Consider the following 22,413-nt stretch of genomic DNA (forward strand, 5'->3'; position numbering starts at 1 on the left):
ATTTAAATTAAACGCTGAAGTCAGCCACCTGTTTTGGTCTATTTACAGGACTACTGGAGACATGACTTATCTGAAATGCAGTTACAGTGCAGAAAGGCTCCAACTGCCAAGAAAATCCTTGATTTCTACTGCACCTAATTTAGAAATTATGTACTGAAAGAGTTACTATTTAAAGCATTGGTATAATAGAAGTCAACAAAACCAATACCTTTGAGTAAATATATTCATGCTGTTCTACTACTGCAGAAACTGCGATTGTTCTACTGCTGTTTTAACTGACATACAGAGTGACTGGACAACAAATTCAATTAAGTTCATTTGTTCCACATATTTACTTTGGGGGGGAGCTTTTTGGTTGAACAAGGAGCAGCACAGACAGTGGCTGATTTGATCAGAGTGCAGCATTTGAGTGGTAAACGGTTACTGGCTCAGAAAAGCAGCCAATTGTCAGACTGAGGGCGCTCTTTGGACCTTTTTCTCCATCCAATTGATTTTTTCCATGAAAACCTCAAACACTTCCCCCTCTCCCAGAAAAACAATTATCTTTGACACCTCTATTTCCATTGCCAAATGTGGTTGCAATCAAACATGTTTCCCAGAAACTGGCAGGGGGCGGAGGGCAGATGGGAAAACAACATGGCTGTAAAGACAAGTTATTGCCTTAGAAAAACCAGACTAAAAGCAGCAGTTGACATTTTATGACAAGGTCTTCAATACATTTGGTTAAAATATCTTAAAATACTCTATATTGCGCTATACTTAAAATGCTAAGGAGATAAGAAAACTGATGTGTCTTTTCATATTGTTACCTCAACAATATCTGAGTTGGTTCGGCTTTCATGGGGCTCGTTGTATTCTGTGTATTTAAGTAGAACTTTGTCCATATCAGTGCTGGCATACTGAAAGAGTTTGTTAGAGCTGTTAAAAATGATGAGTGCTATTTCACAGTCACAGAGTACACTCAACTCATATGCCTTCTTCATTAATCCAAACTTCCTCTTCGTAAAGGTGACCTAGAAAAGAAAGGATAATAGTATTCTTTTAAACACATGATGGGTTTTGCAGGACTATAATCAAACATTCAAGAAATATGCTAATGGAGCCTATTTATTCCTACTAAAAGCAACACAACTGAACACGTGTACAAGCTCAACAGAACAACTGCCTGTAATATTTTGGTGTTACTTTGAGGACCAATGCTCTATATTAGACTAAGCTGAACAATTACACCCCCCCCAACTCTCCCACTAATATAACTACCAAGAAGAGTTAAAATTTGAGGATCCTCTAACAACATTCCCTTCTGTTCAACGCTGACTTTCAAGGTATCACAATATTTACCTCTGTAACGATTAGTTATTCCATAACTACTCTACAAGTTACAACCTTAACTAAAAGTCAAAGAACACAGCAATCTCAATGGCAGTAACACTCTAACTATGTAATGCTATTTCTAATTATGTAAAGCTAAGAAATATTATTTTGTTGCAATTAAGCCATCTAATCAGATTCATTTATACTTTGAAGTTGTCTTCTGCACTTCAGAACATCATGGAACAATCATTCTGTCCAATTAGAACTGCTGTAGGGAAATAAATCCATTACAAACCATCACAAAGAACCATTTGCCCATAGGAGAAGAGAGAAAGACACTTATAAAAAAAAAATCACTATCAATTATGAGAAAAAAGGTTTTAGAAATTATTCCTTTCACAGGATTTCAGTTCAGGATATCAGAGTATCACTGCATTTTTGATAGCAAATTGAATCAAACAGGATTGATGCTGAAGGTCAACTTTTCTTAAAAGACAGTATTTTTACTAAATGTTCTCTTAAGTGTCTCAAAAAGGCACTTAATCTACTAGTGTGAAGTTAACATTCCAAGACATTTTTAATAAAAATGTTATTTTCAGATTCAACCTTTCAATCTGAGCTTCAGAGCTGAATCGAACACCTCTGTCTGTGGCTACATTCACACCCCTGCACTACAATTTGAAGTAAATGCCTCTGCACAGGTGAATGACCTACATGCCCTACTTGTTTAACAGAAAATAGTCTTTTGCAAGATAGGAATGAAGTAAAACACAAGAAACCATCAAACCTGTTTTATGGGTTTCTATTATTTCACGTGTTAATTACCAAGGTGTACATCAAGTTTTTGGAAGATGGGTGGGAAAATTCTGTGTATACACACCTCAAGGCATTTTCTCCAGAGATGAGTATCTCATGCATATTGCTTTTTTAATACTATCCATAATTCAAAATGTATACTCTACCTCCCACCACATAAATAGTCTCGGGGGATGCAGACAGATACTCTTAACAACAGCATGCTGATAATGACTATACTATTAAAACAGTATATGCATACTTTACTGTTCTACCACAAGTGTTTGCAAAGGTACTGTGGACCTGAGATTCCCCTCTGGCCATAAAACTGTATCCACATCCACCAAAAACATGTGCCCCCTGCCCTCAAAATACCAGTGTCCCCACACTTTTTGAAACCCTGGACTGTTAACACTTAGCCACAGCAGGAACAGAGATAATGAACAGAAGATCCAGAAAGATAAGAACATGGAATGTTGGGTGTATTATGATAACCACAGTTTAATTTAAGTTGCTGTGCAGTGTTTCTAACTTTGAGACTTAGGGTTTAAAGACCACTAATGACAGAGGCTTTTGTGATGCTTGAATAATCCATGTTCAGATGAAAAGTAAGTACTTCCCATAACTTTTTTATTCAACCCTTTTAAAGCATGTCTGGTGAGAAGCTCCATTAAGATACAGCACTACCTAGAACAATTTTATGTAAAGTGCTGTAACACATTAAAGCTCAACTAGGGTAAGCAGATCTTTTCACTTACTTATTGTTTAACCATTACAATACATTAGTGAGACAAGATGCCACAAAATCTGACAGACTTTACCTTAATGCAACTTCTGTTAAGAGTTTTATTTTCAGTTATCAATTCAACAAATTGACCAAGTACAAATGTAGGTTTTACTGGGCTGTGCTTTTCCCAAATGCAGGTGGAACTTTTACTATTCACCTATAATACAATATAGCTGCTTTTTAAAAGAAGTCTCCTGGCAGTTCTGTCACTTTACACAGGCCTATTTCCACAACACTGGTGTTTATCCTTTCTTGGATAGGACATTAAGAATGACTTTCTCTGGACTCCTCTGCAGATTTGGGAAATACTGGGGGTTTTTTTTAAACCACTGTTGTTGTTGCTCTGATATACTTCAATTACAAGACACGTAAGAGATTATTACCTGAGTATGAGCAGGTACAGACAGGTACTACCATTTGTCAGGAAAAAAGGCATCATAAGATGGGTGTGTGCTGTTATTACTTTAAGAAGACACTAAATGAAAAGACTGAAAAGTAATCTTTCTTGCCTCTTGTAAGGCTATTTTATTTGAGAGATTTTCTTACTTGTGAGATACTCAGCCAGCACCAATTTCTCACTTCGTGTTTGGACAGCACTCAGCACGAACCCCACTACCTCTGGAGTACAAGCTTTACTTAAACAGACATACATTATTATAAACTCAGTTTTCACGTAAGAACTCAGAAAGCAGAACTATTTCTGCAAACTTCTCTTTTCTTTTTGCCATTTAGTGTGCCATTTAGGATCACACTGAAAACAAAAAAGATGCATCCTTATTATAGGCCAACGGCTTCCTCAGCACCAGTACAACATTGCTTAACAAAAAACAGGTGAGGAGAGAGCAAAGGCAACAAGATTGAGTTCCTCTGGTATCTAATTTACTGCAGTTTATTCTCTTCAACTTAATGAAGATAAATGTCCTACTGCTCATTCAAGCACATAAGATTGCTTAATTAATAGTACAATGACAGTCTCGGGACAACTGCAATCCCCCAGAGTAGCAGTCTATATATTCTGTTTTGAGTCGCATGCAATCCTGTCAGAAATAAGATGCCTCCGATAAAACAATGGTTTTTCTTCACACGTAAGTCATATGAACTTGCTCTACAGGCAAACCTCTACTCTATGCTTATGCTTTCAAACAAACAAACACCTTATCATGTTAAACATCGAAACAGGACATCACATGCATGTTCATGAGTGACCTACTAACCAGCTATGTATGCCATAGAGAAAGGGACAGACCACAGCTGAACTACACTTCCAGTTTGGCAAAACAAACCCTAAATGTCCTCCTTACATGGGTCAATGAAAAAAAAAGGTCAAAGTAAACTAAGTGCATCAGGGCATTTTAGTATATTAAAACTTTACAGACCAGCTACTAAAAATCACAGGACGCCAGTGGGGTTAAAGAACACCATCAACGCCTCTACACAGAAGAAATATGGCTCCGCCAACAAAAGCTATTTAAGCTATTTAATCTCTTTAAAACCTTTTAAAGCCAAGATGCAGTATGTAATCATCTCTGAGTTTCCACAGAAAAAGGGTAAGGCAAGCTGTCCTGGGTTCAGCTAAGGAGAAAAAGAACTGCTACAGCTGAACCCAGGACACAAGCCTAGCTCCATTAGAGCTGAAAGCCTTTTCCTAGTCACTAAAAAGCCCAAAGAAGTCCTAGCAAAGAACAGCCAGAAGCAAAACTTCAAATTTAATTCCCACATTTTGCTTCAGTCATAGCAATGGTACAAGTGGGCTAAAATTTGATACAAATGCATTAATTTTCCTCATCTCCACTAATGTAGCCTGCACAATGAGATGCAGATCCACAAAAACTCAAAAGCCAGATTACAGAGTAGGGGTTTTTGTATTTCAAGCAGAAAAAAAAAAAAAAACAATTTGTCCAAGTTACTCCAAGTGAGTTAAAAAAAGGGGGAGAGGGATCAATTTCCACCTCTGAATTTCTAGAACAAGACCTGAAGGAACTGAAGTTATTAACTCGTCTACTTTTACTACATGTACTTAAGACATTTATCTACATCAAACATACAGTCGCTGTGTGATTAAAGCTGTTAAAACACAATACTTGGCTTTCTCCCAAACTCCAATAATACTTTTCTTGCTATATATAGTCTTCTGAGAGTTTACATTGCTTTTAAAGTGATACAGGGAGAAAAACAATCCTGATGTCACTAACAAAGCAATGGGCTCTGAGCTGATGTGTCAGCAGCAAGGGAGTCTCATGGAATTCTAACACTACCCCAGCATCAAGTTGGTGCTCAGGCAAAGCTAAAAACGTGAATCAAATACAAGGAAAGGAAGAGAGAACAAACATCAGTAAACCGAGTCCATGTTTTGCATGCAACTCGAACACTGCACTGTTACAGGTCTCCTTGCCACCAAAAGTAACGCAGTGATACTTGAGAAGGTTTAAGGGAAAGCAGAGAGAACGATCAAAGGTGTGCAATCAATTCTGTATTTAAACAACTAAGTTTTAGGGTGCTTCAACCTGAAAGAAGTTATTTTAAGAGAAAATAAGAAAACATCACAGAGGTCCACACGGTAACAACCAAGATGGACAGCCTAGATAGGGACTGCTGCCTCTCCCATACAAGAGCTGAATAACTAGCAGAACTATGACAAAGTGTAAACGTAAAGGTGCTTCTTGAAGCAACAGGTAACAGACCCATAGGAAAGCCTAGCCAAAAGATGCTATAAACGCTGCAGCTTTGTAAGGGCCCCAGGGATAACTGAACAACTTCACTGGCAGGAGGTGGGGAAAACAAAAATAAAAATATCCATTAATGGTTGCTAAATATACGGAAACCACATCCAGCTCAGGAAATCCCTGAGCTAAGAATAGTTAGAAGCTGGAAGAGTATTAGAGTACTGTAACATGTGTGTCTCCATCCTACACTTATTGCTTATGACCATCACTGGACAAAAGATACTGCTTAGCAGCACCTCTGGTCTGAACCACAATGACTATTCTTAGAGGCCCAAGTCATTCTACAATACTTTCCTTACAAATGGTAGCTTCCAGATCCCCCACTGTGCATTTTCAATATCCAATTAAAATTTTACTTCCTATTCCACGCAGCAATTTAGAAGTCAAGAGGAAACTCTCCTTCTACAGGGTCAACCTTTGGTACTTTCCAAGTTCAAGGACACCTCTTTATCGGGGCAAGAGCAGCTAAATAAGTGGTTTTCCCTGAAACAGCACACATTGGAATACCCTACCCTTTTGACCAACAATTTTTCAGGATTTATAGCAAACAGCTCTTACAAGAGGTATAAAATAATGCTTTTAAATAGAACCATGTTAACAAAACTCATGACTATTTCAAACCATTATCAGATCAAGCAAGGTGTCTGTTTCAACACAATCCTCCAGTCTAAAGGAAGTACAGACTAGGGTATTATTTAAATAAGAACAGTAGGTTTACAGTGAATTTAAAGTAATAATTGATATAAATAACAAATTTCCCCTCAAGCAGTAGTAAAGCAATTGAGACATTTCTTATTTGTATTCTGGTAATGCCATCTGTAGATACATGAAGACAAAGCTTGCCTTTAGAAGAGCACTAGGACGAATGTATTCAAAGTTTCCATTCATTTTTAGGATTACTGAACTCGCTCACAGACTCCTTTTTTCTCACCTGCCTGTTCCGTTCATCCATTATTCTGGTGATCTGTATTTTCTTTCTCCCCATTTTTGGCCTCTTCTTTCTTTTGCTTTGCAATCCAGAAATAAACTAATCCAAATGTCACTCTTCAGTATTCTAACACATGATACAGTTTTCTTTTACTGTCTTCAGCTGAGAAAAGGTTCTTATTTCTTCTTATAAGTGCCTAAAAAATAAAATAAAAATAAAAAATTAATTTACACCACGTAACACTTGTATATTCATAAACCAGATGCATGCATAAAGTAATTTCAGCCAAGAACCAAGTATTTTTATTAGTAAAATATTATACTACACACTTTGTTCCAATTAAATCAATTCCAGCTATTTTGCTAGATTCTACCTATAAACTACAGATTGAAAGTTACTGATAATTTCACACACTTGCAATTGGATGCCTTAAAAAATTTTTGCCAAGGGGGTGGTGCTCACCCCTCTAAGCTTCAGGCTTTGAGTTACTGAAGGTTTCAAAAATTCACCCACAAAGTTTTGGAAACCTTACAGAGAAACCACATTGACTGTCCCCTTTCTCATGTAAAAAGATCATCATGATAACAAAACAAAGGCATGAGAACACCAAGTTACTGTTCCTAAACTAAATTACATCTGATTTTGAAAGATAATACTTGGAGTTCCATTTGGAAACAGGAGGGAGAATTAAAGAGGGAGCATTTTTATTTTAAGAGGATAAAGACCACAGGAAATCTTTTCGCAGCAGTCCTGTTGCACAGCTACCCATACACCAATGAGTAATTAAGACATTCACACAGTTACTCTCTCTTCAGTAACCTGCAATTCACACATTTGTCAATGCCCAACTACCATTCCAGCACTTGTTTCATGTCCTTATATTGTTTAGAAAGATAAAGGTGCGTGCAACTTGAAAAGCCAGTGTGCCATCATAATAATTATCTAGTACTAAGGCACCAAACTAACGTGTAAAACACAAGTATTTAACCAACTTTAAATGCATTTTCAGTAAAAAAAAAAAAAAAATAATTGCTAAGCCATAATCCAAACATACTTCTTCAACTGTAAGATAACATTAATTCAACAAAACTGGAGAACAAATTGAAATAAATTGCCTCTAGAGCATCAATTGTGTATCAGTGTATAAACATAAAAAAGGTACACCTTATTCCATTACCACACAATATTCATTAAAATAAAAAGGGCAAAACCAGCCACAATATTAGCTTATAACCTCTCTAACTTTCCAACCCAAAATGTCTTTTGAAATCAAGCCTTGCATATTTTACTATGGGTGTCACAATGCCATATCCTTGAGGCCATGTGTAGAAAGTGGTGCAACCGCATCACCATCAGCCAGTTAATGAGTAGAGACAGCAAGAGGCAGATTAGTCACAGGCTGCACTTCACAATACATTCAATTTCCACTGAGGAAATAACCACGATGTTCTAATACAGCTTAGGGAGGAAAAAAAGAGGTGAAGGAGCATCACAAGATGAAGGGATGTCATTTTATATTTACCTGCTATCAACAAAGGACTGCTTTGGTAAAACATTGTAAGATTCCCCAACATATTTAGAGATACTATTCCATGGAATTTAAGATCAAATCAACACTAAGTCTATGTGATGTCCACTGGTCACGACAAACAATGCCACCGCCCACAACCACCAAGAATATCCACTGCACTCTAAGTTCCAATTCATAAAACATCAGCTGCCCCACTGAGAAGAAAAAAGTCTCAGCTCCTACTATAATCACACATTACATTTCGTTCTGCAAAATTCTGGTTGCAACCCTTGGACATGCCTAATAAAAGGGTCTCTGTAAAACTGCTATTAAAATTTGCAGGTTTTTTTTCATTCACGTGTGGTTTTATCTTTTAAATATACCATATATTGTTCAATCAGTTCTCTGAACATAGAATTACTAGACTCCTTTCTCTGCTTTTTAAAAGCAAACACCACGGTAACCAACTAGTACATGCCAACAGCCACCACATGTGACACCAAAAATCCATCTGGTCCAGCACCTTATCTATGGCTATGGGCAAGTATCACCAGGATGATAAAGGAAGGACATGGGAATAGAATACACATATAACAATTAAAAGCTATATAAGCTATATATAAAACATGTAACATTTATAAGCCATTTTCTCCAGATATTTAGTGACTTTTGAATCAGAAACTTCTGAAGTCATATTTGGAATCTTAGACTTAAAGCTGTTCATCAAATGTCCATTAGTGCTACTTTTGAATCTGTGTTAAACTTTTAACACCTGGAAGTGAGGAGTTTCACGGCTTAGTTACACATCAGAGTAGAAGATATATCATTCAATTTAAGCCTGACCCTTATAACTCTATTAGGTATCTAGATTTTTAATTATACGAGGCAGTAAACAGTCACCTTCATCCTTCACGTCAGCCCTGATTTTGATGTCTATATTGTATCTTCCTTCAGTCACCTTTACTCAAAGGTAAATAATCCTACTCTGATCAAGCACTGCTCACACAAAAGCCATTCTCTGGCCAGCTGGCCCATCCTCTCCACTCTTTGCAGTTACCCCGGTCCTTCCTGAAACAGACAGACAGGCAGTGTGTACCGCATACAGGATATGAGGTATATAAAATTTTATTATAATCTACCATAAATTTATACAGAGGCACAATAAAATATTATGTTCGACAGCATTAGACATAGACCTGGGCAACTTCACTACTCAAAAATCTTCCCAAGGAAATAGCCCTATGCTCAGAACACAACTTTAAAAGCCCTGTGTGGGACCACACATTTCCACACAGTCCTATCACATACACTCAGCTCTTCCACCTTCTGCAGTACACATTCTAAAGCAAGTCTATGCAGTGAATAAAATAAGATCTCATGGGAGAACAAGGCAGACAGTAAGAGAAATATGACTTGAAATTATGCAATATATAACTTAAGGATACAAAATGAGAAACGCACAAACGTTTTCCATGAGCTAATGGAAGAAACAATAGCAGAGAAAAACTATTACCTGCTTCATGTACCATCGCACAAAGAGAAATGGGAAAACTGACTGTAATTTTCACCAACATTTTGTTATAATTTCAGGGTGTTATTTCAGGTCTTGAACAACTAGCACGCTCTATTAGGCATAAATGCATCAACCCATTTCCCATCTACAACCTCTGCTTCACCCTCTTTAATCAGCCCACTGCTGTCTCTTCATCTCTCTTCTTGCCTCTCTACTTTCTTTAACCTCAAGCTCTTTTCTCACTTAGCAGATTCCAAATCCCTACTTGCACGTCTGTCCCCGTTTAGGTCCAGCCTCTCCTCCCTCTCCCACACGTTGCTATGGACACCAGAAACCTGGCTTTGGAATGTATTTGCCAAAGGCAGCCCAGCTCTGAAATACTGCATCCCTTTCATTTTGAAGTCACGTACAGGATGATATTCAAAGCTAAGAACTGAAACATAAGTTTAGCATGAGCTTAGGGCAGAAAGGATCCTGACACTAACTGCAAAATCAGAGTAAATTGTGCAGTAAAAAGCTACTTTTCATGCGTACTCAGAACATCCAAATGGGAAGTTACCACCAATGACAAATGCATGTTACATCTCTCATGGGAACAATGACTTTTCCATTTTCTAATCCTTGATCGTGTCAGAGCTGCAGTTTTACTTTCCATCCTGACTAGCAACAGAACCATGTAAGATAAAAGCATCCACTATATGGTTCCATCCAACACGTAAGTAACAGTTTTAATTTTGCTAAATCACAGTTGCATTGTGAACATACTTAAGTCTTAAGTCACAAAGTCATTTCATTTAGATAATCAACAAACTTTGGCCCAAATAAAGGAAAATTGATATATGAAGATCAATGCATATTTACTTCTGAGAGTAAACACGGAACTAAAGTGAAGTAACCTTGATGAAGGTAACATCCTACTTCCTTAAATGACAGAATCAAATGACAGCCACCAAAACTGCCTTCCATGACTTGAGGGTCACATCGAAGCAAAGTATTTCTTTTTCTTGTTTATAACAAGAATTTCAGCAAATACTAAACAAAACAATACGAATAAACAGAGAAAAGAAGGGGAAAAAACATGTGCTTCATGATGAGCTTCAAAGAGAAAACATCAGCTTGCAATAATAGCAAGAGAAATTATACTTGTAGCTGTCCAAGTAAAAGACTATTACTGTATAAAAGTAGATTTCATTCCAAATTTTCTGGGTTTATTCCCTTCCCCTACAATGTGAAAACACACTAAATACTGAAAGCCAACAAAACCATATGCACAAATACCCCCTCCTGACTGCAGATTTTCAGGAGCTCAGTTCAGTTCTCTGTTGTCAAGGTTGCTCACAGTTTCATAATAGCGAGAGATACAGAACTTTAAAGCAAGGAAACTGTCTGACCTATTTAAAAAGATTCTTTCAAGGGTTCAATGGAAAGAAATTATATCTGCGCAGAACTCCACAAGGTTTGGAAGCCTTCTGGCAGAACAGGTTAGGAAAAACTGTGTCAGAATTACACTCCTTCCATTTATTTTCCCTTTATTTGCCTCTGCCTCTTTGTTTTCTTGGAACTTCCATTTCAGCATCATGGTTACAGGTTACATTTGACAGTCACCATCTCAGCAGAGCTCATTTACTGCAATGCACACAAAGAAATGAGTGTCATGACGTCAGATCATTTGCATGATAACTCTCAAAAGCCACAGCTGCATGAAAACGGATCTCTACAGATGCAGCTCACACTGATAATACTTAGGTAAGGCTTACTAAATAGCAGACAATGTTCTCTTACTAAATCAAGGTTAATAGGTCTTTTTCTAGTCTTAAAGGAGCTTGTGAAGATACTCCTGTAGATTCTGCCCCTCAGCATTAACTGATGGGCACAGACTGCACTACCAAATCACAGCCAAACTGCACTCACTGGCAATTCCAACTAACACCGCATGCTCACCAAGGATGTGACCAGAATATAAAGATACCCATACATAGCAAGATGGAGATGAGGCCCATCATCACGTGTTGACTTCTTTACACAAACATTCCACCAAACCTGCTCCCAAAATTCACTGCTACCACTTTGAAATGAAGATTTCAAGCAAAGGGACTCTATCTACCTTTATGTTTGCCTTTTACAGAGACCACACTCACATGCTTGCTGTGGTTTTTGCAGAGGTGTGCAAAAACAGTAATAAAACAGTGTTTCCTACAGCCAAATTTCTACAGCCCTGTCATAATACATTGTTGTAAGTAATGTCAAATGTAAGTGTAAAACAATAGCACAACCTATCCCTTCCAAACAAGACATGTTGTCATTTATCTCACTTCTTGTCATAGCACAATATTAGGAAATAAACCTTTTTTCATCCTTAGTTTAGAAGCCATTCTTCTACATTCAAGTAGAGCTTTACAGTGAGATTATCCTCCGAGCTCCAAGGTCTTCAGCTAGCAAGTGATACACAAGCATTGTTATAAAACAATAATACCACACTTAGCCAAAATAACTTTTTGTAAGAAGTAGGACAACATAAAAAATACAGGAAGCTATAAACAATTCTTGACTGATATTCTTTTTTATGCATCATAAAACACTTGTTTCTTTTAGCTGGGAAGAACAACACACACCTTTGATACTACACAATTTTAGTGAACTGTACTTCCAAGAGCAGATTTGTGAAGTTTAGCAACTAAACACAGTCCCCAGCTCCGTATTAAAATGAAAACTATTTTTGAGCCTCTAATTTGTATGTTACAAGGGTTTTCAGACTAAGCTTTTGAAGGCATATTAGAAAAGATATCAAAATACTCTCAAAAAATAACTGTCTTACTGAAGAACTGCACCTTCCAAATACTATTTAAATACACTGTTGCTCAAAATGGCCTTTCTGCCATTCCTTCCCATGCAGCAAGTAAGATGAAGTTGAATAACTGTATTTTCTTGCAAACTACAAAAATCTAAACTGTATGAAAAAAACGGGCTAAGACTCAGATGCCTGTTTTTACAACAAGTTTTACTACTCCTAGAATGCACTTCTTTTTAAAGATGGATTTTCCCAAGCTGACAGACCAAACAGATTTCAAGAACTATCAGCATCACCTAAGACAGCACATGCACTCCTAGATAAAATGACAGATGTGGCCTTGTCCAAGACCAGCAGTAGCCAGGAATTCTGCTCTAGTTCGTTATTCAAGATGCATTCACATTCCAATTAAACTCAATACCTAAATATTTTTCACACTGTTACACTGCTATGAGCGGAAAGCCAAAAAAAACCCGTTCAAGTCCAAAAAAATATGTATCGTCCTAGTCTGAGCCTTTATACCCTCTAGCAGCAAAACAGCCATTATCAAGCTATCTGTAAAATCACACATCTTTACCACATATTTTCATGTGATATTAAATTCTATTTTATTATTCCCATCCTTATATTTGATCTTGATATTTTCTACAGTAATTTATCCTTGCACTCCCAAAACCATGTTAGAGCACAGCTGGAAAACAGGATCTGGAAACAGATGAGCTAACAGCGGACAAAGATGACCACAGAAAAAAGAACTAAACTCGCAATATGGAATTAAAATCCAATTTTAGATAGAAAAAGAACTTAGAATAATAAGTAACCACAAGAATTCTGTTTCCAGACATCTAGAAACCGATTAAGAAAATAAGTGCATGACTGAACAGCAGTCTGGAAAACACACTCTGAAGAGTTTCTCAAGAAACTTGTTCCTAATTTATCATATAATCTGTTGAAAGATGCAACTTTTCCATGGTATACAAAAATAGCCACAAAGAAAGATGATTCTGAGCTCTGTAAACAAAAGAAAACCCAGTATTTAAAAACTGTGGCCAGAAAAATTAATTTCCTAGTGAATGAACCATAGCTTTTAGAACAGCCATGTCAGCCTGATCACAATTTTACGTCTTTTGCCCAAATAGCCTTTTTTTTTCCATTTACAGCTCTTAGAAATTAATAAAGTACATGGAGAAATCTAAATGGAAGTTTACGTTTGATTGTTCCATTACAAAGTAATCATCATTTGATGCTCTGCAGGTATTCAATTAGTTTAAAACTCATTATACATTTTGTAACTTTCGGTTATAAGCTTAAAGTGCAACTAAAAGTCTTTAAACACAGATTTAAACCTACAGACCTCTGTGCAACTTAACCCACAGAAATAAGGTTTCTTCCCTGAACTAAAATATACATATAAAAGAAGATATTAAATGATCAAGATCAAAACCATCTGCTTTGGGGTTATTAAGTATCTGCAATGGCTGTAGAACTTAGCAACCATATGGCAGAAAAAAAAAAAGGGCACAGAGCCACATGTCTACTTACCAAAACTCCTTTCCGTCTCAAAAGAGCCACCAGGATGAACCTTCCAAAACGCTGATAAGAACACATCTACTAGACATGGCTTTAAATTATATACCATTTCACCCACAACAGTCAGCTGCTACAGAAGAGCAGGAGGCAAAACACAACCTTGTGAAATGAACTTCTCATATTCATCTTGCAGAAGAAATCACCCATGCTACTGTTCTCAGCTGGGAAACTAATTGCCTTTATTTAAAGACAGCCTAATGACTCAATAAGAATCAGCTGAAAAGACACCTTCACAAGCATTGGTAATCAACTAAACAACAAACACCTAACTGTGCGGACAATTAAAAGGCTCATTTTAATCTTCATCTTACAATGAAAGAGACAAAATACACACACAGGACTGTTCGGTTTCCAATTAGTATACTTACCAACCAGAAAGGAGCTTTCTTCTGGTTTTGCAACAACTTAACACTTCCTCAATCTTCCCCAGGCTCACTGATGCATCTTTAGATCACACTTAGAACGTGCTACATACTGCTAAGTTAAGTCATGGCTTTAAGAAAAAGTATTATCATGGGAAATCTATTTCCAGAAGTCTCCATATTTCATCAGTTACCGCAGTGACTCGCAAGCTTTAATTACTGCCATCTTGGCTCATTACTTTCTCCATCTCAACATAAGTTTATCATTTGATCAGAGAATACAGATAATCTTATTTTGCGTAACAGGCATTTGGCAAAGGTATACCTCATTATCTCAAAGTTCTCACAATACCTCTGCCTCGCTTGTCACATCTAAATTTATCCTTGTGGAAATCAGCAGAGTAAACCAGGGTCAGGGCAGCAAACAACACTAGGGACTGCAAGTGGACAGAAGATGCTCTCACAGTTACAGCAGCTGAAACTGTTCTGACCATTGATTTGGTCAGATTTCTGTGAGATTCTAGACAAGCTGCAGCACCTGTTTGGTTTGGGTTTGGTTTTTATTTTTTTATATGTGGTCACTCCCTGTTTTCATCATTTTATAGAAAACTAAATTGAAGGCTTTCCTCTGATGTAACATGGCCACGTCAGGCTGAATTCAGTAGGAGCAGCACTTGAAGCATAAGCAACAACATGTCAAAGTAACCTTAAAAATTCAGCTTCCTGGCATTTCTGTTTGGACATAAGGAGTATTGCTCTTCTTTTTGCCTCTGAGAACTGCACGATTTAAGTAGATTGTCTTTTCTATGTAGAACTGAAGTTTTTAGTAGGTGCTTTTGAGGCGCAGGCTGATTTTACAGTAAGTTAGAACCACAACAAATAACCTACATATAAAAACCTGAACATTCATAAACCAAAAACTAGACAAAAATATCCCTCTATGTTAAGTTCTGATGTATCACAACCACATTTCGCAGTGGGATTATTCAGCAAAAAAATAAACACCTGAAAGCAACATAAAACAATGCAAGTATACTACTAATTCTACACATAGTTCAAAATCAAACAAGGTGCCAACTAAGCCAACTCCAACAGCATACTGACATGAGAGTTACAATTTGCAGAAACGAAGACAGGCAGAAAAACCATTTAGAACCCGGCACACGCTGGAGGACAATGTTGAGAGATTTATGACTCTCATCCTCCAAATCCTCTCTTTAAGATTGTATTCAAATTTTGCAGGCTGCACTTCAGCTTCCTTGTAGCAAATGCCAAATAAGCAATTCTCCAGTTAAGTAAAACAGTGTCTGTTTTCAGTGTATTAAAACTGACTGGTGTACAGCTGGCACAGTTTCCCAAGGCAAGAGTAAAAACCATAGCAGATTTTTCCTTAGGAAGCATGTATATAAAAGGCATTGCATTGCCTCAGTTTTCTAGTTTCTTCTCCTGAAAAAGAAAAATACCAAAACCAAAAACCTAAGAACATAAATTGTGAGATAATCTTATTTACCACCGAGTCTAATGTAAAAAAGCCCTGTGAGCCTGGTGCTTCAGCAAACCCATTTTGTGACTTGCAGCAAGACTTCCAACACTCCGTGAAGTTCATGTACCAGTGACTAAACTTCTGGTAATTCATTGTTAGTTTCTACTAAGAGGGAAACTGTCCATCCTGCCTACAGAGGACAAACTGTTGAGGTAATGCAAAAAACAGCCTCATGACAACAACTTCAACACATGTTACCGAGCAAACATTACAGCAATCAAAAACATTTACAGCTGACTTCAGGAATGTAATGGGATACAAAGGCAGCCATAGCGGCTGCATGATTCTGCTTGTACCTTGTCCTATAGAGAGCTTCCTCAAACCAGACTTCACCCTAAAATCCACCAGATTTGTAGGGTCTTAGCAAGGGGACAAATGTAAGTAGATGAGAGAATGAAAATACAGGATTATAAACGAAGAGCCTTCTTGCACATTGTGCTCTTGCAAGATGGGTCTTCCCAAGTTTGGCTTCAGTCAACAGTGTCTTTGTGACACAGAGCACTGTGTGCTCTCGTTTTGTATTTGGGAAACTTCTTCCCAAGGTTCAGCTTTTTCTTAACTGTTTTTTTCTGATCCAATATATCGGCCTTTCTTGACATTCTGCACACGCTGCAGGCTCCAAGTTTCTTGTCCAACTCCCATTTGTGGGGCTTTTTGTTCACTTGCTGGTATCGCATCTATTTGCTCTTGAGGTTCTTCTACCTGCTGAAACAGGCAGTCGCCACAACCACTTGCCTCCTGAGCTTTCTTACCAAATACATAATTCCAGTCTTCCAGAAGATTCCACATGATACAGGCACCCCCTCTTTTTAAAGGGAACAGGACAGGAAAACCAAGAACAAATGGAAGAGATAACACATCAAAGAATCTATATGAAGCTTTAAATCACTGAACAATTATCCAGAAAGCTTCCTGCTAATTTATTCAATGCCTGATTAAATGACAGCATGCAGTCATATTGTTGAAGTGCAACAATTATAAACCAGACACGACAACATAATGCTTCACAACAGCCTGCATGCCTCAGGAAGGCATTCAGTAAACCATAAAGACGCCTACATGTTTCTAACAGAGTAGTGGTAAGGCTCTTTTTCTGTGGCTGTCATAGCCTTTGCTCAAAATTCAGTCTCTTAAAATTCAGACACACCACCAGCTCAAAAATCTAAGTAAAAATATCTTTTTTAGGTTACACTGTATTTCACTTTACAGATTAAATCCACATGTCAGTGAATTATTCCCTTCCTTGCATCCTTTTAAGCAAATAGTCATTTCATACCTAAGTAAAATAAAACATTATTGCTGGGGGAGGGGAAGCTGCAGCAGATCATAAGGCAGGTCCTTTGCATGCATGCATGGAGACTGCTTGTTTATAATCTAAAGGTTTCAGAATACAAGGCAGACAGGTGGCAAATAATAACATACAAGTGAGATGAAGCCACTTAGCCACATGTCTGGAGTGATGTATTGGAAAAAGATTAAATACAGGAATAATACAGACAACACCACTGAACTCAGAAGACTGTGCTAGGTACCCCTGGCCAAGAAACAGTCTGATTCCCATGAACTCTCTAATTTCAGCAGCCACTTTAAAGGGCAGCCTGGAATGAAATTCCTTACAACCTAAAACATTTTATTGATCCAAGTACTTCATAACCCTCTTTCTCTTCCCACACTCCCAGGCTGGCATTACTGCCCTCCATTTGGATGTCTATATACTTAAAAGCAATCATGAACTAAGACTGTCCAAATCAAGTAGAGGGTAGGCCATTAAAAACAAAAGTGAACTACAGTAAGATACATACCCCAATACCTAAGCATACTGTAGAAAATTCAGTTTCTACTAAGAAAAGAAGTGGGACTATTCTTCAGACTATTTCTGCTCCCACACAAAAATTTTTTGCTTTATGGGCAGGTGATATTTGATGGTCTGAGCATTCACATGTCATTAACCTTGCCCCTTTGATTCACTTGCAAAATGTTACCTGACCTACACTGATTAAAGCACACTGAATCTCCAGGAAAGTGCTGTTCTCTGAATATAAACTGGTAGTTGATAAGTGGAAACTCATGATGCTACAGTAACTCCATTACTTGCTATATACCTGCAATGCAGAGCAAATTATAAAATCTAATTATTTCACCTTTCTTGTAGATTGCTGCAAACAAAAAATCTTAGTCATTTGACCCAAACTAACATTACTGCTTCATAACAGAACTCTATGATTCTAGTGATGGACAGCAAGACGGATTAAAATATCTTTTTCAATAGCTTCTGGAATGAAATTGAAATGACTACAAATAAAAGAGAGCATCCTGACCCATTTGTTCCCATTATTGTATTAAAACCAGAAATTGTCAAAGCATGGATAATATCTCCATTTCTCTTCCTGTCAACAAGCCCTGACAAACATCTTACATGAATAGAGACACTAAAAAGGTCTGACTGAGAAGTTATAGCTGACAGAAGTGAAGGCCCAGAAAAATTTAACTGAGGTCCCAAGCAAGAATCACTTAACTGATCTACACATAAAAAGCCCTTCTGATGAACTCCTACGTGAACAAACTACTACACTGCTGAAGAGTTAAGCAAGAGCAAGGAATATTCAGAAAAGCAAGATATCCCAAAAGCTGGATCTTAATGTATCTGAAAGGCAGCTGGTCTATTTTCAATTACATTTAGTAGCCAGGAATCTGAAGCAGAAACCCAGACAGGCTCAGATTATTGTAGACTTCCCTTAGTGAAACCCTCTTCCATTTAAACAAGTATATTCATTTGACATGAAACATGAGATGCAAATGCAAGCTTTTGGAAACTGTAAGGTAGACATCTCTGTCTTCAACTACTTAGCCAGCCAAGTATCTGATGCCTAGACTGGACAATAACCAGGGTCAGTTGGGAATCAGAGACTATTAATGTAACTGGATATCCAGACCTGCAATTATGCATTAAAAAACAACACAAACCAAACAACCTCACAGTCACACACAGTTACTATCCTGAGTTTAGAAAAAGGGAAAAGAAAGCAAAAACAAAATCATCCTCACTATCAAAGAAACTGCTGGAAATGCCAAGCAGAAGCCTTAAAACCACTTCAGAAGGGAAGACTGCATCATCAGCCTCAGTCTCTTGCACTATTAGATGGTCAAAGTAGACATCTCAGCATTTAATTATTGCATCAGTGATTTAAACCTGCTAGGAAAAGGACAGAAAACAGTGCCTATTTCACACACACTGCCGGATCCCTTCCATCCATGCTGTCTTCTTGTTTATCTCTTGACAAAAACCTAAGACACCTAGGAACCACACTTCAGTTTCAAGGCGAATGCACAGTAGTCAGATGTGAATGATTTCTCCTTGAAGGTATGAGTCCTAATTGCTGCACTTAATGTTAACAGCAGTACCTTACTTTGGTAAGAGCAGTTGCATGCCACTATAAAACTTCAGTAGTGCCTGTAGCTCTGGTAGGTGAAAGTATGCAATATGTAAGTTCAGACACCTTAGTTACTCTTTGAGTTTGGAGAAATGAGTGGTTAAAGCTAGTGTTAAATTCCTGCATGTGAAGTGATAGAATATAAGCCATTCATTTCTATATCTAAATAAGTCTAACAGTATCACTACAGTACACAACGGAGATTTTTCCGATCTTTTCCATTCCTTTCTGGTATGACAATAAACCATTCTGTTTTCACAAAATACCCTATCTACTTATTTCCCTAAATAAAGAGTATCTCACATATTAAATGTTTTCATGACTGCATGTACATCATTAGAATCACAGAACTGTATAGGCTGGCATGGACCCTAAAGTTCATATAGTTCCAAATCCCCTTGCCATGGTCAGGGACACCTTCCACTAGAGCAGCTCGCTCTAGGCCTAGTCCAGCCTGGCCTTGAGCACAGCCAGGGATGGGGCAGCCACAGTTCCTCTGGGCAACCTGAGCAGGAGTCCCATCACCCTCACAGGGAAGAGCTTCTTCCTCATATCTAATCTAAACCTACCCCTTGCCCTATCCCCAAATGCCCTTGTAAAAGTCAGATGCTAGCTTAATTATTTTACAGCATCTCATTTTATTCAAAGTAAATCATCTGTGAACATGATCATACAGAGTTATATGAACAAGAAAAGTGAACCACAGTGAACTGGCATGCAGCTGATAAACAACTTTCAAGAACCTGCTTAGAAGCATTCTTGCACCTGCAAGAAACCTTAACTCCTCTTAAAAGTTATTGTTAAGTGCTCTGGGCCTTCAGGAATTTAAACTATCTTTCTTTTACATGCTGACTGGAAGCCTTGCAGCAGCTGAAGCAATAAATATTGACAGCTAGCTGGCAAACAGCAGAGATACCAGCACTTGTATTCTCCGATTTCACCTGCATCAGCAAAGACAGAGCCTTGAAGGGACAGCATAACTAGGGCTTAATATGTTCAACTGTATTACCACTGCTTTTTCCTATACAAAAAGCTCACTTACCCCTCAATAAGACTGGTGTACATTTGATCATACCTGCTTTAGAAAGTATATCACCCTGAAAACATCAATTAGCTATTAGATCATTGCAGCACACAGACAGATAGTAATAAAGCTCTAACTCTGGCTACAAACTGTACTGGAAGAAACTCACAGCATCCAGTTCCACCCTTTCATGCTATTACATAGCACAGCTCCTTCTGCCTTAAACCCACCCTTTGCAAGTTTTGCATATGAGGCCACATATTGCTTAATAAAAACTAAACCATCAACTTAAAGCAAACAGGGAAAAGGCTGTATGCCAAAATACAAGACGCTCGTGACAGCACGTAAGAAATAGAAGAAAGAATCTGTAAAGTGGATTTTAATTAAGAAATAGTATTGATGACCAAGTTCTACTTTTCTCTCAGTTCTCACCTCATATCCTCTACTTTGAGGCAGGACTAAAGCAGCTGTAAGGGAATGCATTCAGACTTGTTTAAGGAAAATTCAAAACAAAACAAAACAGAAGAGACTACAAAATTCTATCCATCTTCCCACCAGAAGAAAGGCATCTTTCCAGCGATTCACTCAGCGGCTCAGACAAACTGCAGATTGATGGTTGGTTTTCAGCACATTTCATCCTGCTGCCAAACTAACAGATTTTTAAACTGCGATTTGAAACAAAGACTTCTTAGTACAACCCAAAATGTTGAGCACTGAGTCAGACCTATTTCTCAAACCTTCAACTTATGATTTCATCTGAAGCCAACAGATTTTCACCCCTGCACAGACACACCTTAGATTATCGGCTATGTTTAGGTTTGTTAGAATTCACCAACATAAGTCATCAGTTTCTCCAGCACACAGCCTCACTGGGGAAGGGGTGGAGTCGTCCTCCACACCATAAACATTTGCCTGCTTTCAAAAGGAAGATATGAATCAAAACAAGCTTACCCTGTACTTCTAGCAGGCACTACTCTTAACGTGTTACGTCAATGAACACTTGTGGAGATTCTTCCTTAGACCTTCTTGTAGCGCTTCCTTCCTCTTTGCCACCTAATTTATTTAACTTTAATGGTTAATATCTGATTAACAGCATTAGCAGGCCTGTATAGGTGGCAGGCACTCTCCTTTGTATACTCCACTTAACAAAAAGGCAAACCCTTTAGCATTCTGCATCAGAAAAAGCACCACATAAAATCTTAAGACTATCATAAGTGCACAGTTCAGTAGCAGATAAGCACGCATGAGGTAGGTCTATTACAAAGGTAGACAGCACCTAGAAGGAAGCAATGCTCTAAGCTTTGCATTGAACAGAATAAACTAAGATTCCTGCTCATTTTAATGCTGCCAAATCAGTCCATTTGCATTGTTTGCAAGATGTCAGTTTGGGCTTGGAAAGGAATATGTACTTAGGCTATTTAGCAAATCCTCAGACTCAAAACCTCATTTTATTCAAATGGGTGCCCTTGCCTAAGTCTTTCAGTAGGTGGAACTGAAGCCAAAATATTCCTGAACAGGATGGCAATATTCCCTATAATCTTCCCATAGAGAGGGGAGACAGCTCTCAAGTCTCACTGTTTATTCTTCTTTGGAATAAGGCAAGTTTGATTCGGTGAAGATGCCCACCCCATATGGCTGCAAGGAAGGCACTGATGAGAAGGGAAAGTCTCCAAAAGCACAGGAAAAAGCATGATGCAGGACAGCAGCAGAGTTAAGTTGATCTGTAAGGAGTTTTATCTGTGGCATTTTATCCAATTTGATGCCACTAAGCGTAGAACAAAGACACAGACCTGGTGTTTTAAATTTAGTCAGTTCAAACAGCCATTAAAAAGAAACTAATTCTTAATGGTATTCTTTGGCCTTCTGAAAGCAAAATCAATTAAGCACAAGACTCCATTCTTGTAACAAAATGTATTTAGAAGAGCCATAAGAAAAGACAAATTAAACCATTAAACTGAAATTCGTAAGTATTTGTCACTCGACATTTCAGCACTGACAAATCCACTACAAACAAGTCGCAGCTTTTGCAAGAGATCTGAGTTTTCACAGGTGGTTCTGCAGTGTCTCAAATGCTGCTATGGAAAAACAAACTGGGAACTCTAAAG

At 37.8% G+C, this 22,413-nt stretch overlaps 1 protein-coding gene across 6 annotated transcripts in view; it reads right to left on the reverse strand.

Annotated features, from left to right (window-relative positions):
• The window catches only part of MEF2A (myocyte enhancer factor 2A), an 88,985-nt gene that overhangs the window by 47,053 nt on the left and 19,519 nt on the right, over positions 1-22,413 (reverse strand). For 5 of the 6 annotated variants that reach the window (XM_065688446.1, XM_065688442.1, XM_065688445.1 and 2 more), the window contains exons 2-3: positions 6,551-6,743; positions 810-1,013 (exon numbers count right to left, since the gene is read on the reverse strand). In XM_065688446.1, coding sequence (XP_065544518.1) covers positions 810-1,013; positions 6,551-6,604 — 258 coding nt within the window. In that variant the 5' untranslated portion in view covers positions 6,605-6,743. Of the gene's footprint in view, positions 1-809; positions 1,014-6,550; positions 6,744-13,900; positions 13,923-22,413 lie in introns of those variants that run through there. The other variant, XM_065688443.1, reaches the window with a different exon arrangement.

The sequence above is a fragment of the Lathamus discolor genome, chromosome 8 (genome assembly GCF_037157495.1).
Source record: "Lathamus discolor isolate bLatDis1 chromosome 8, bLatDis1.hap1, whole genome shotgun sequence".
In the NCBI taxonomy this organism is placed as follows: Eukaryota; Metazoa; Chordata; class Aves; order Psittaciformes; family Psittacidae; genus Lathamus; species Lathamus discolor.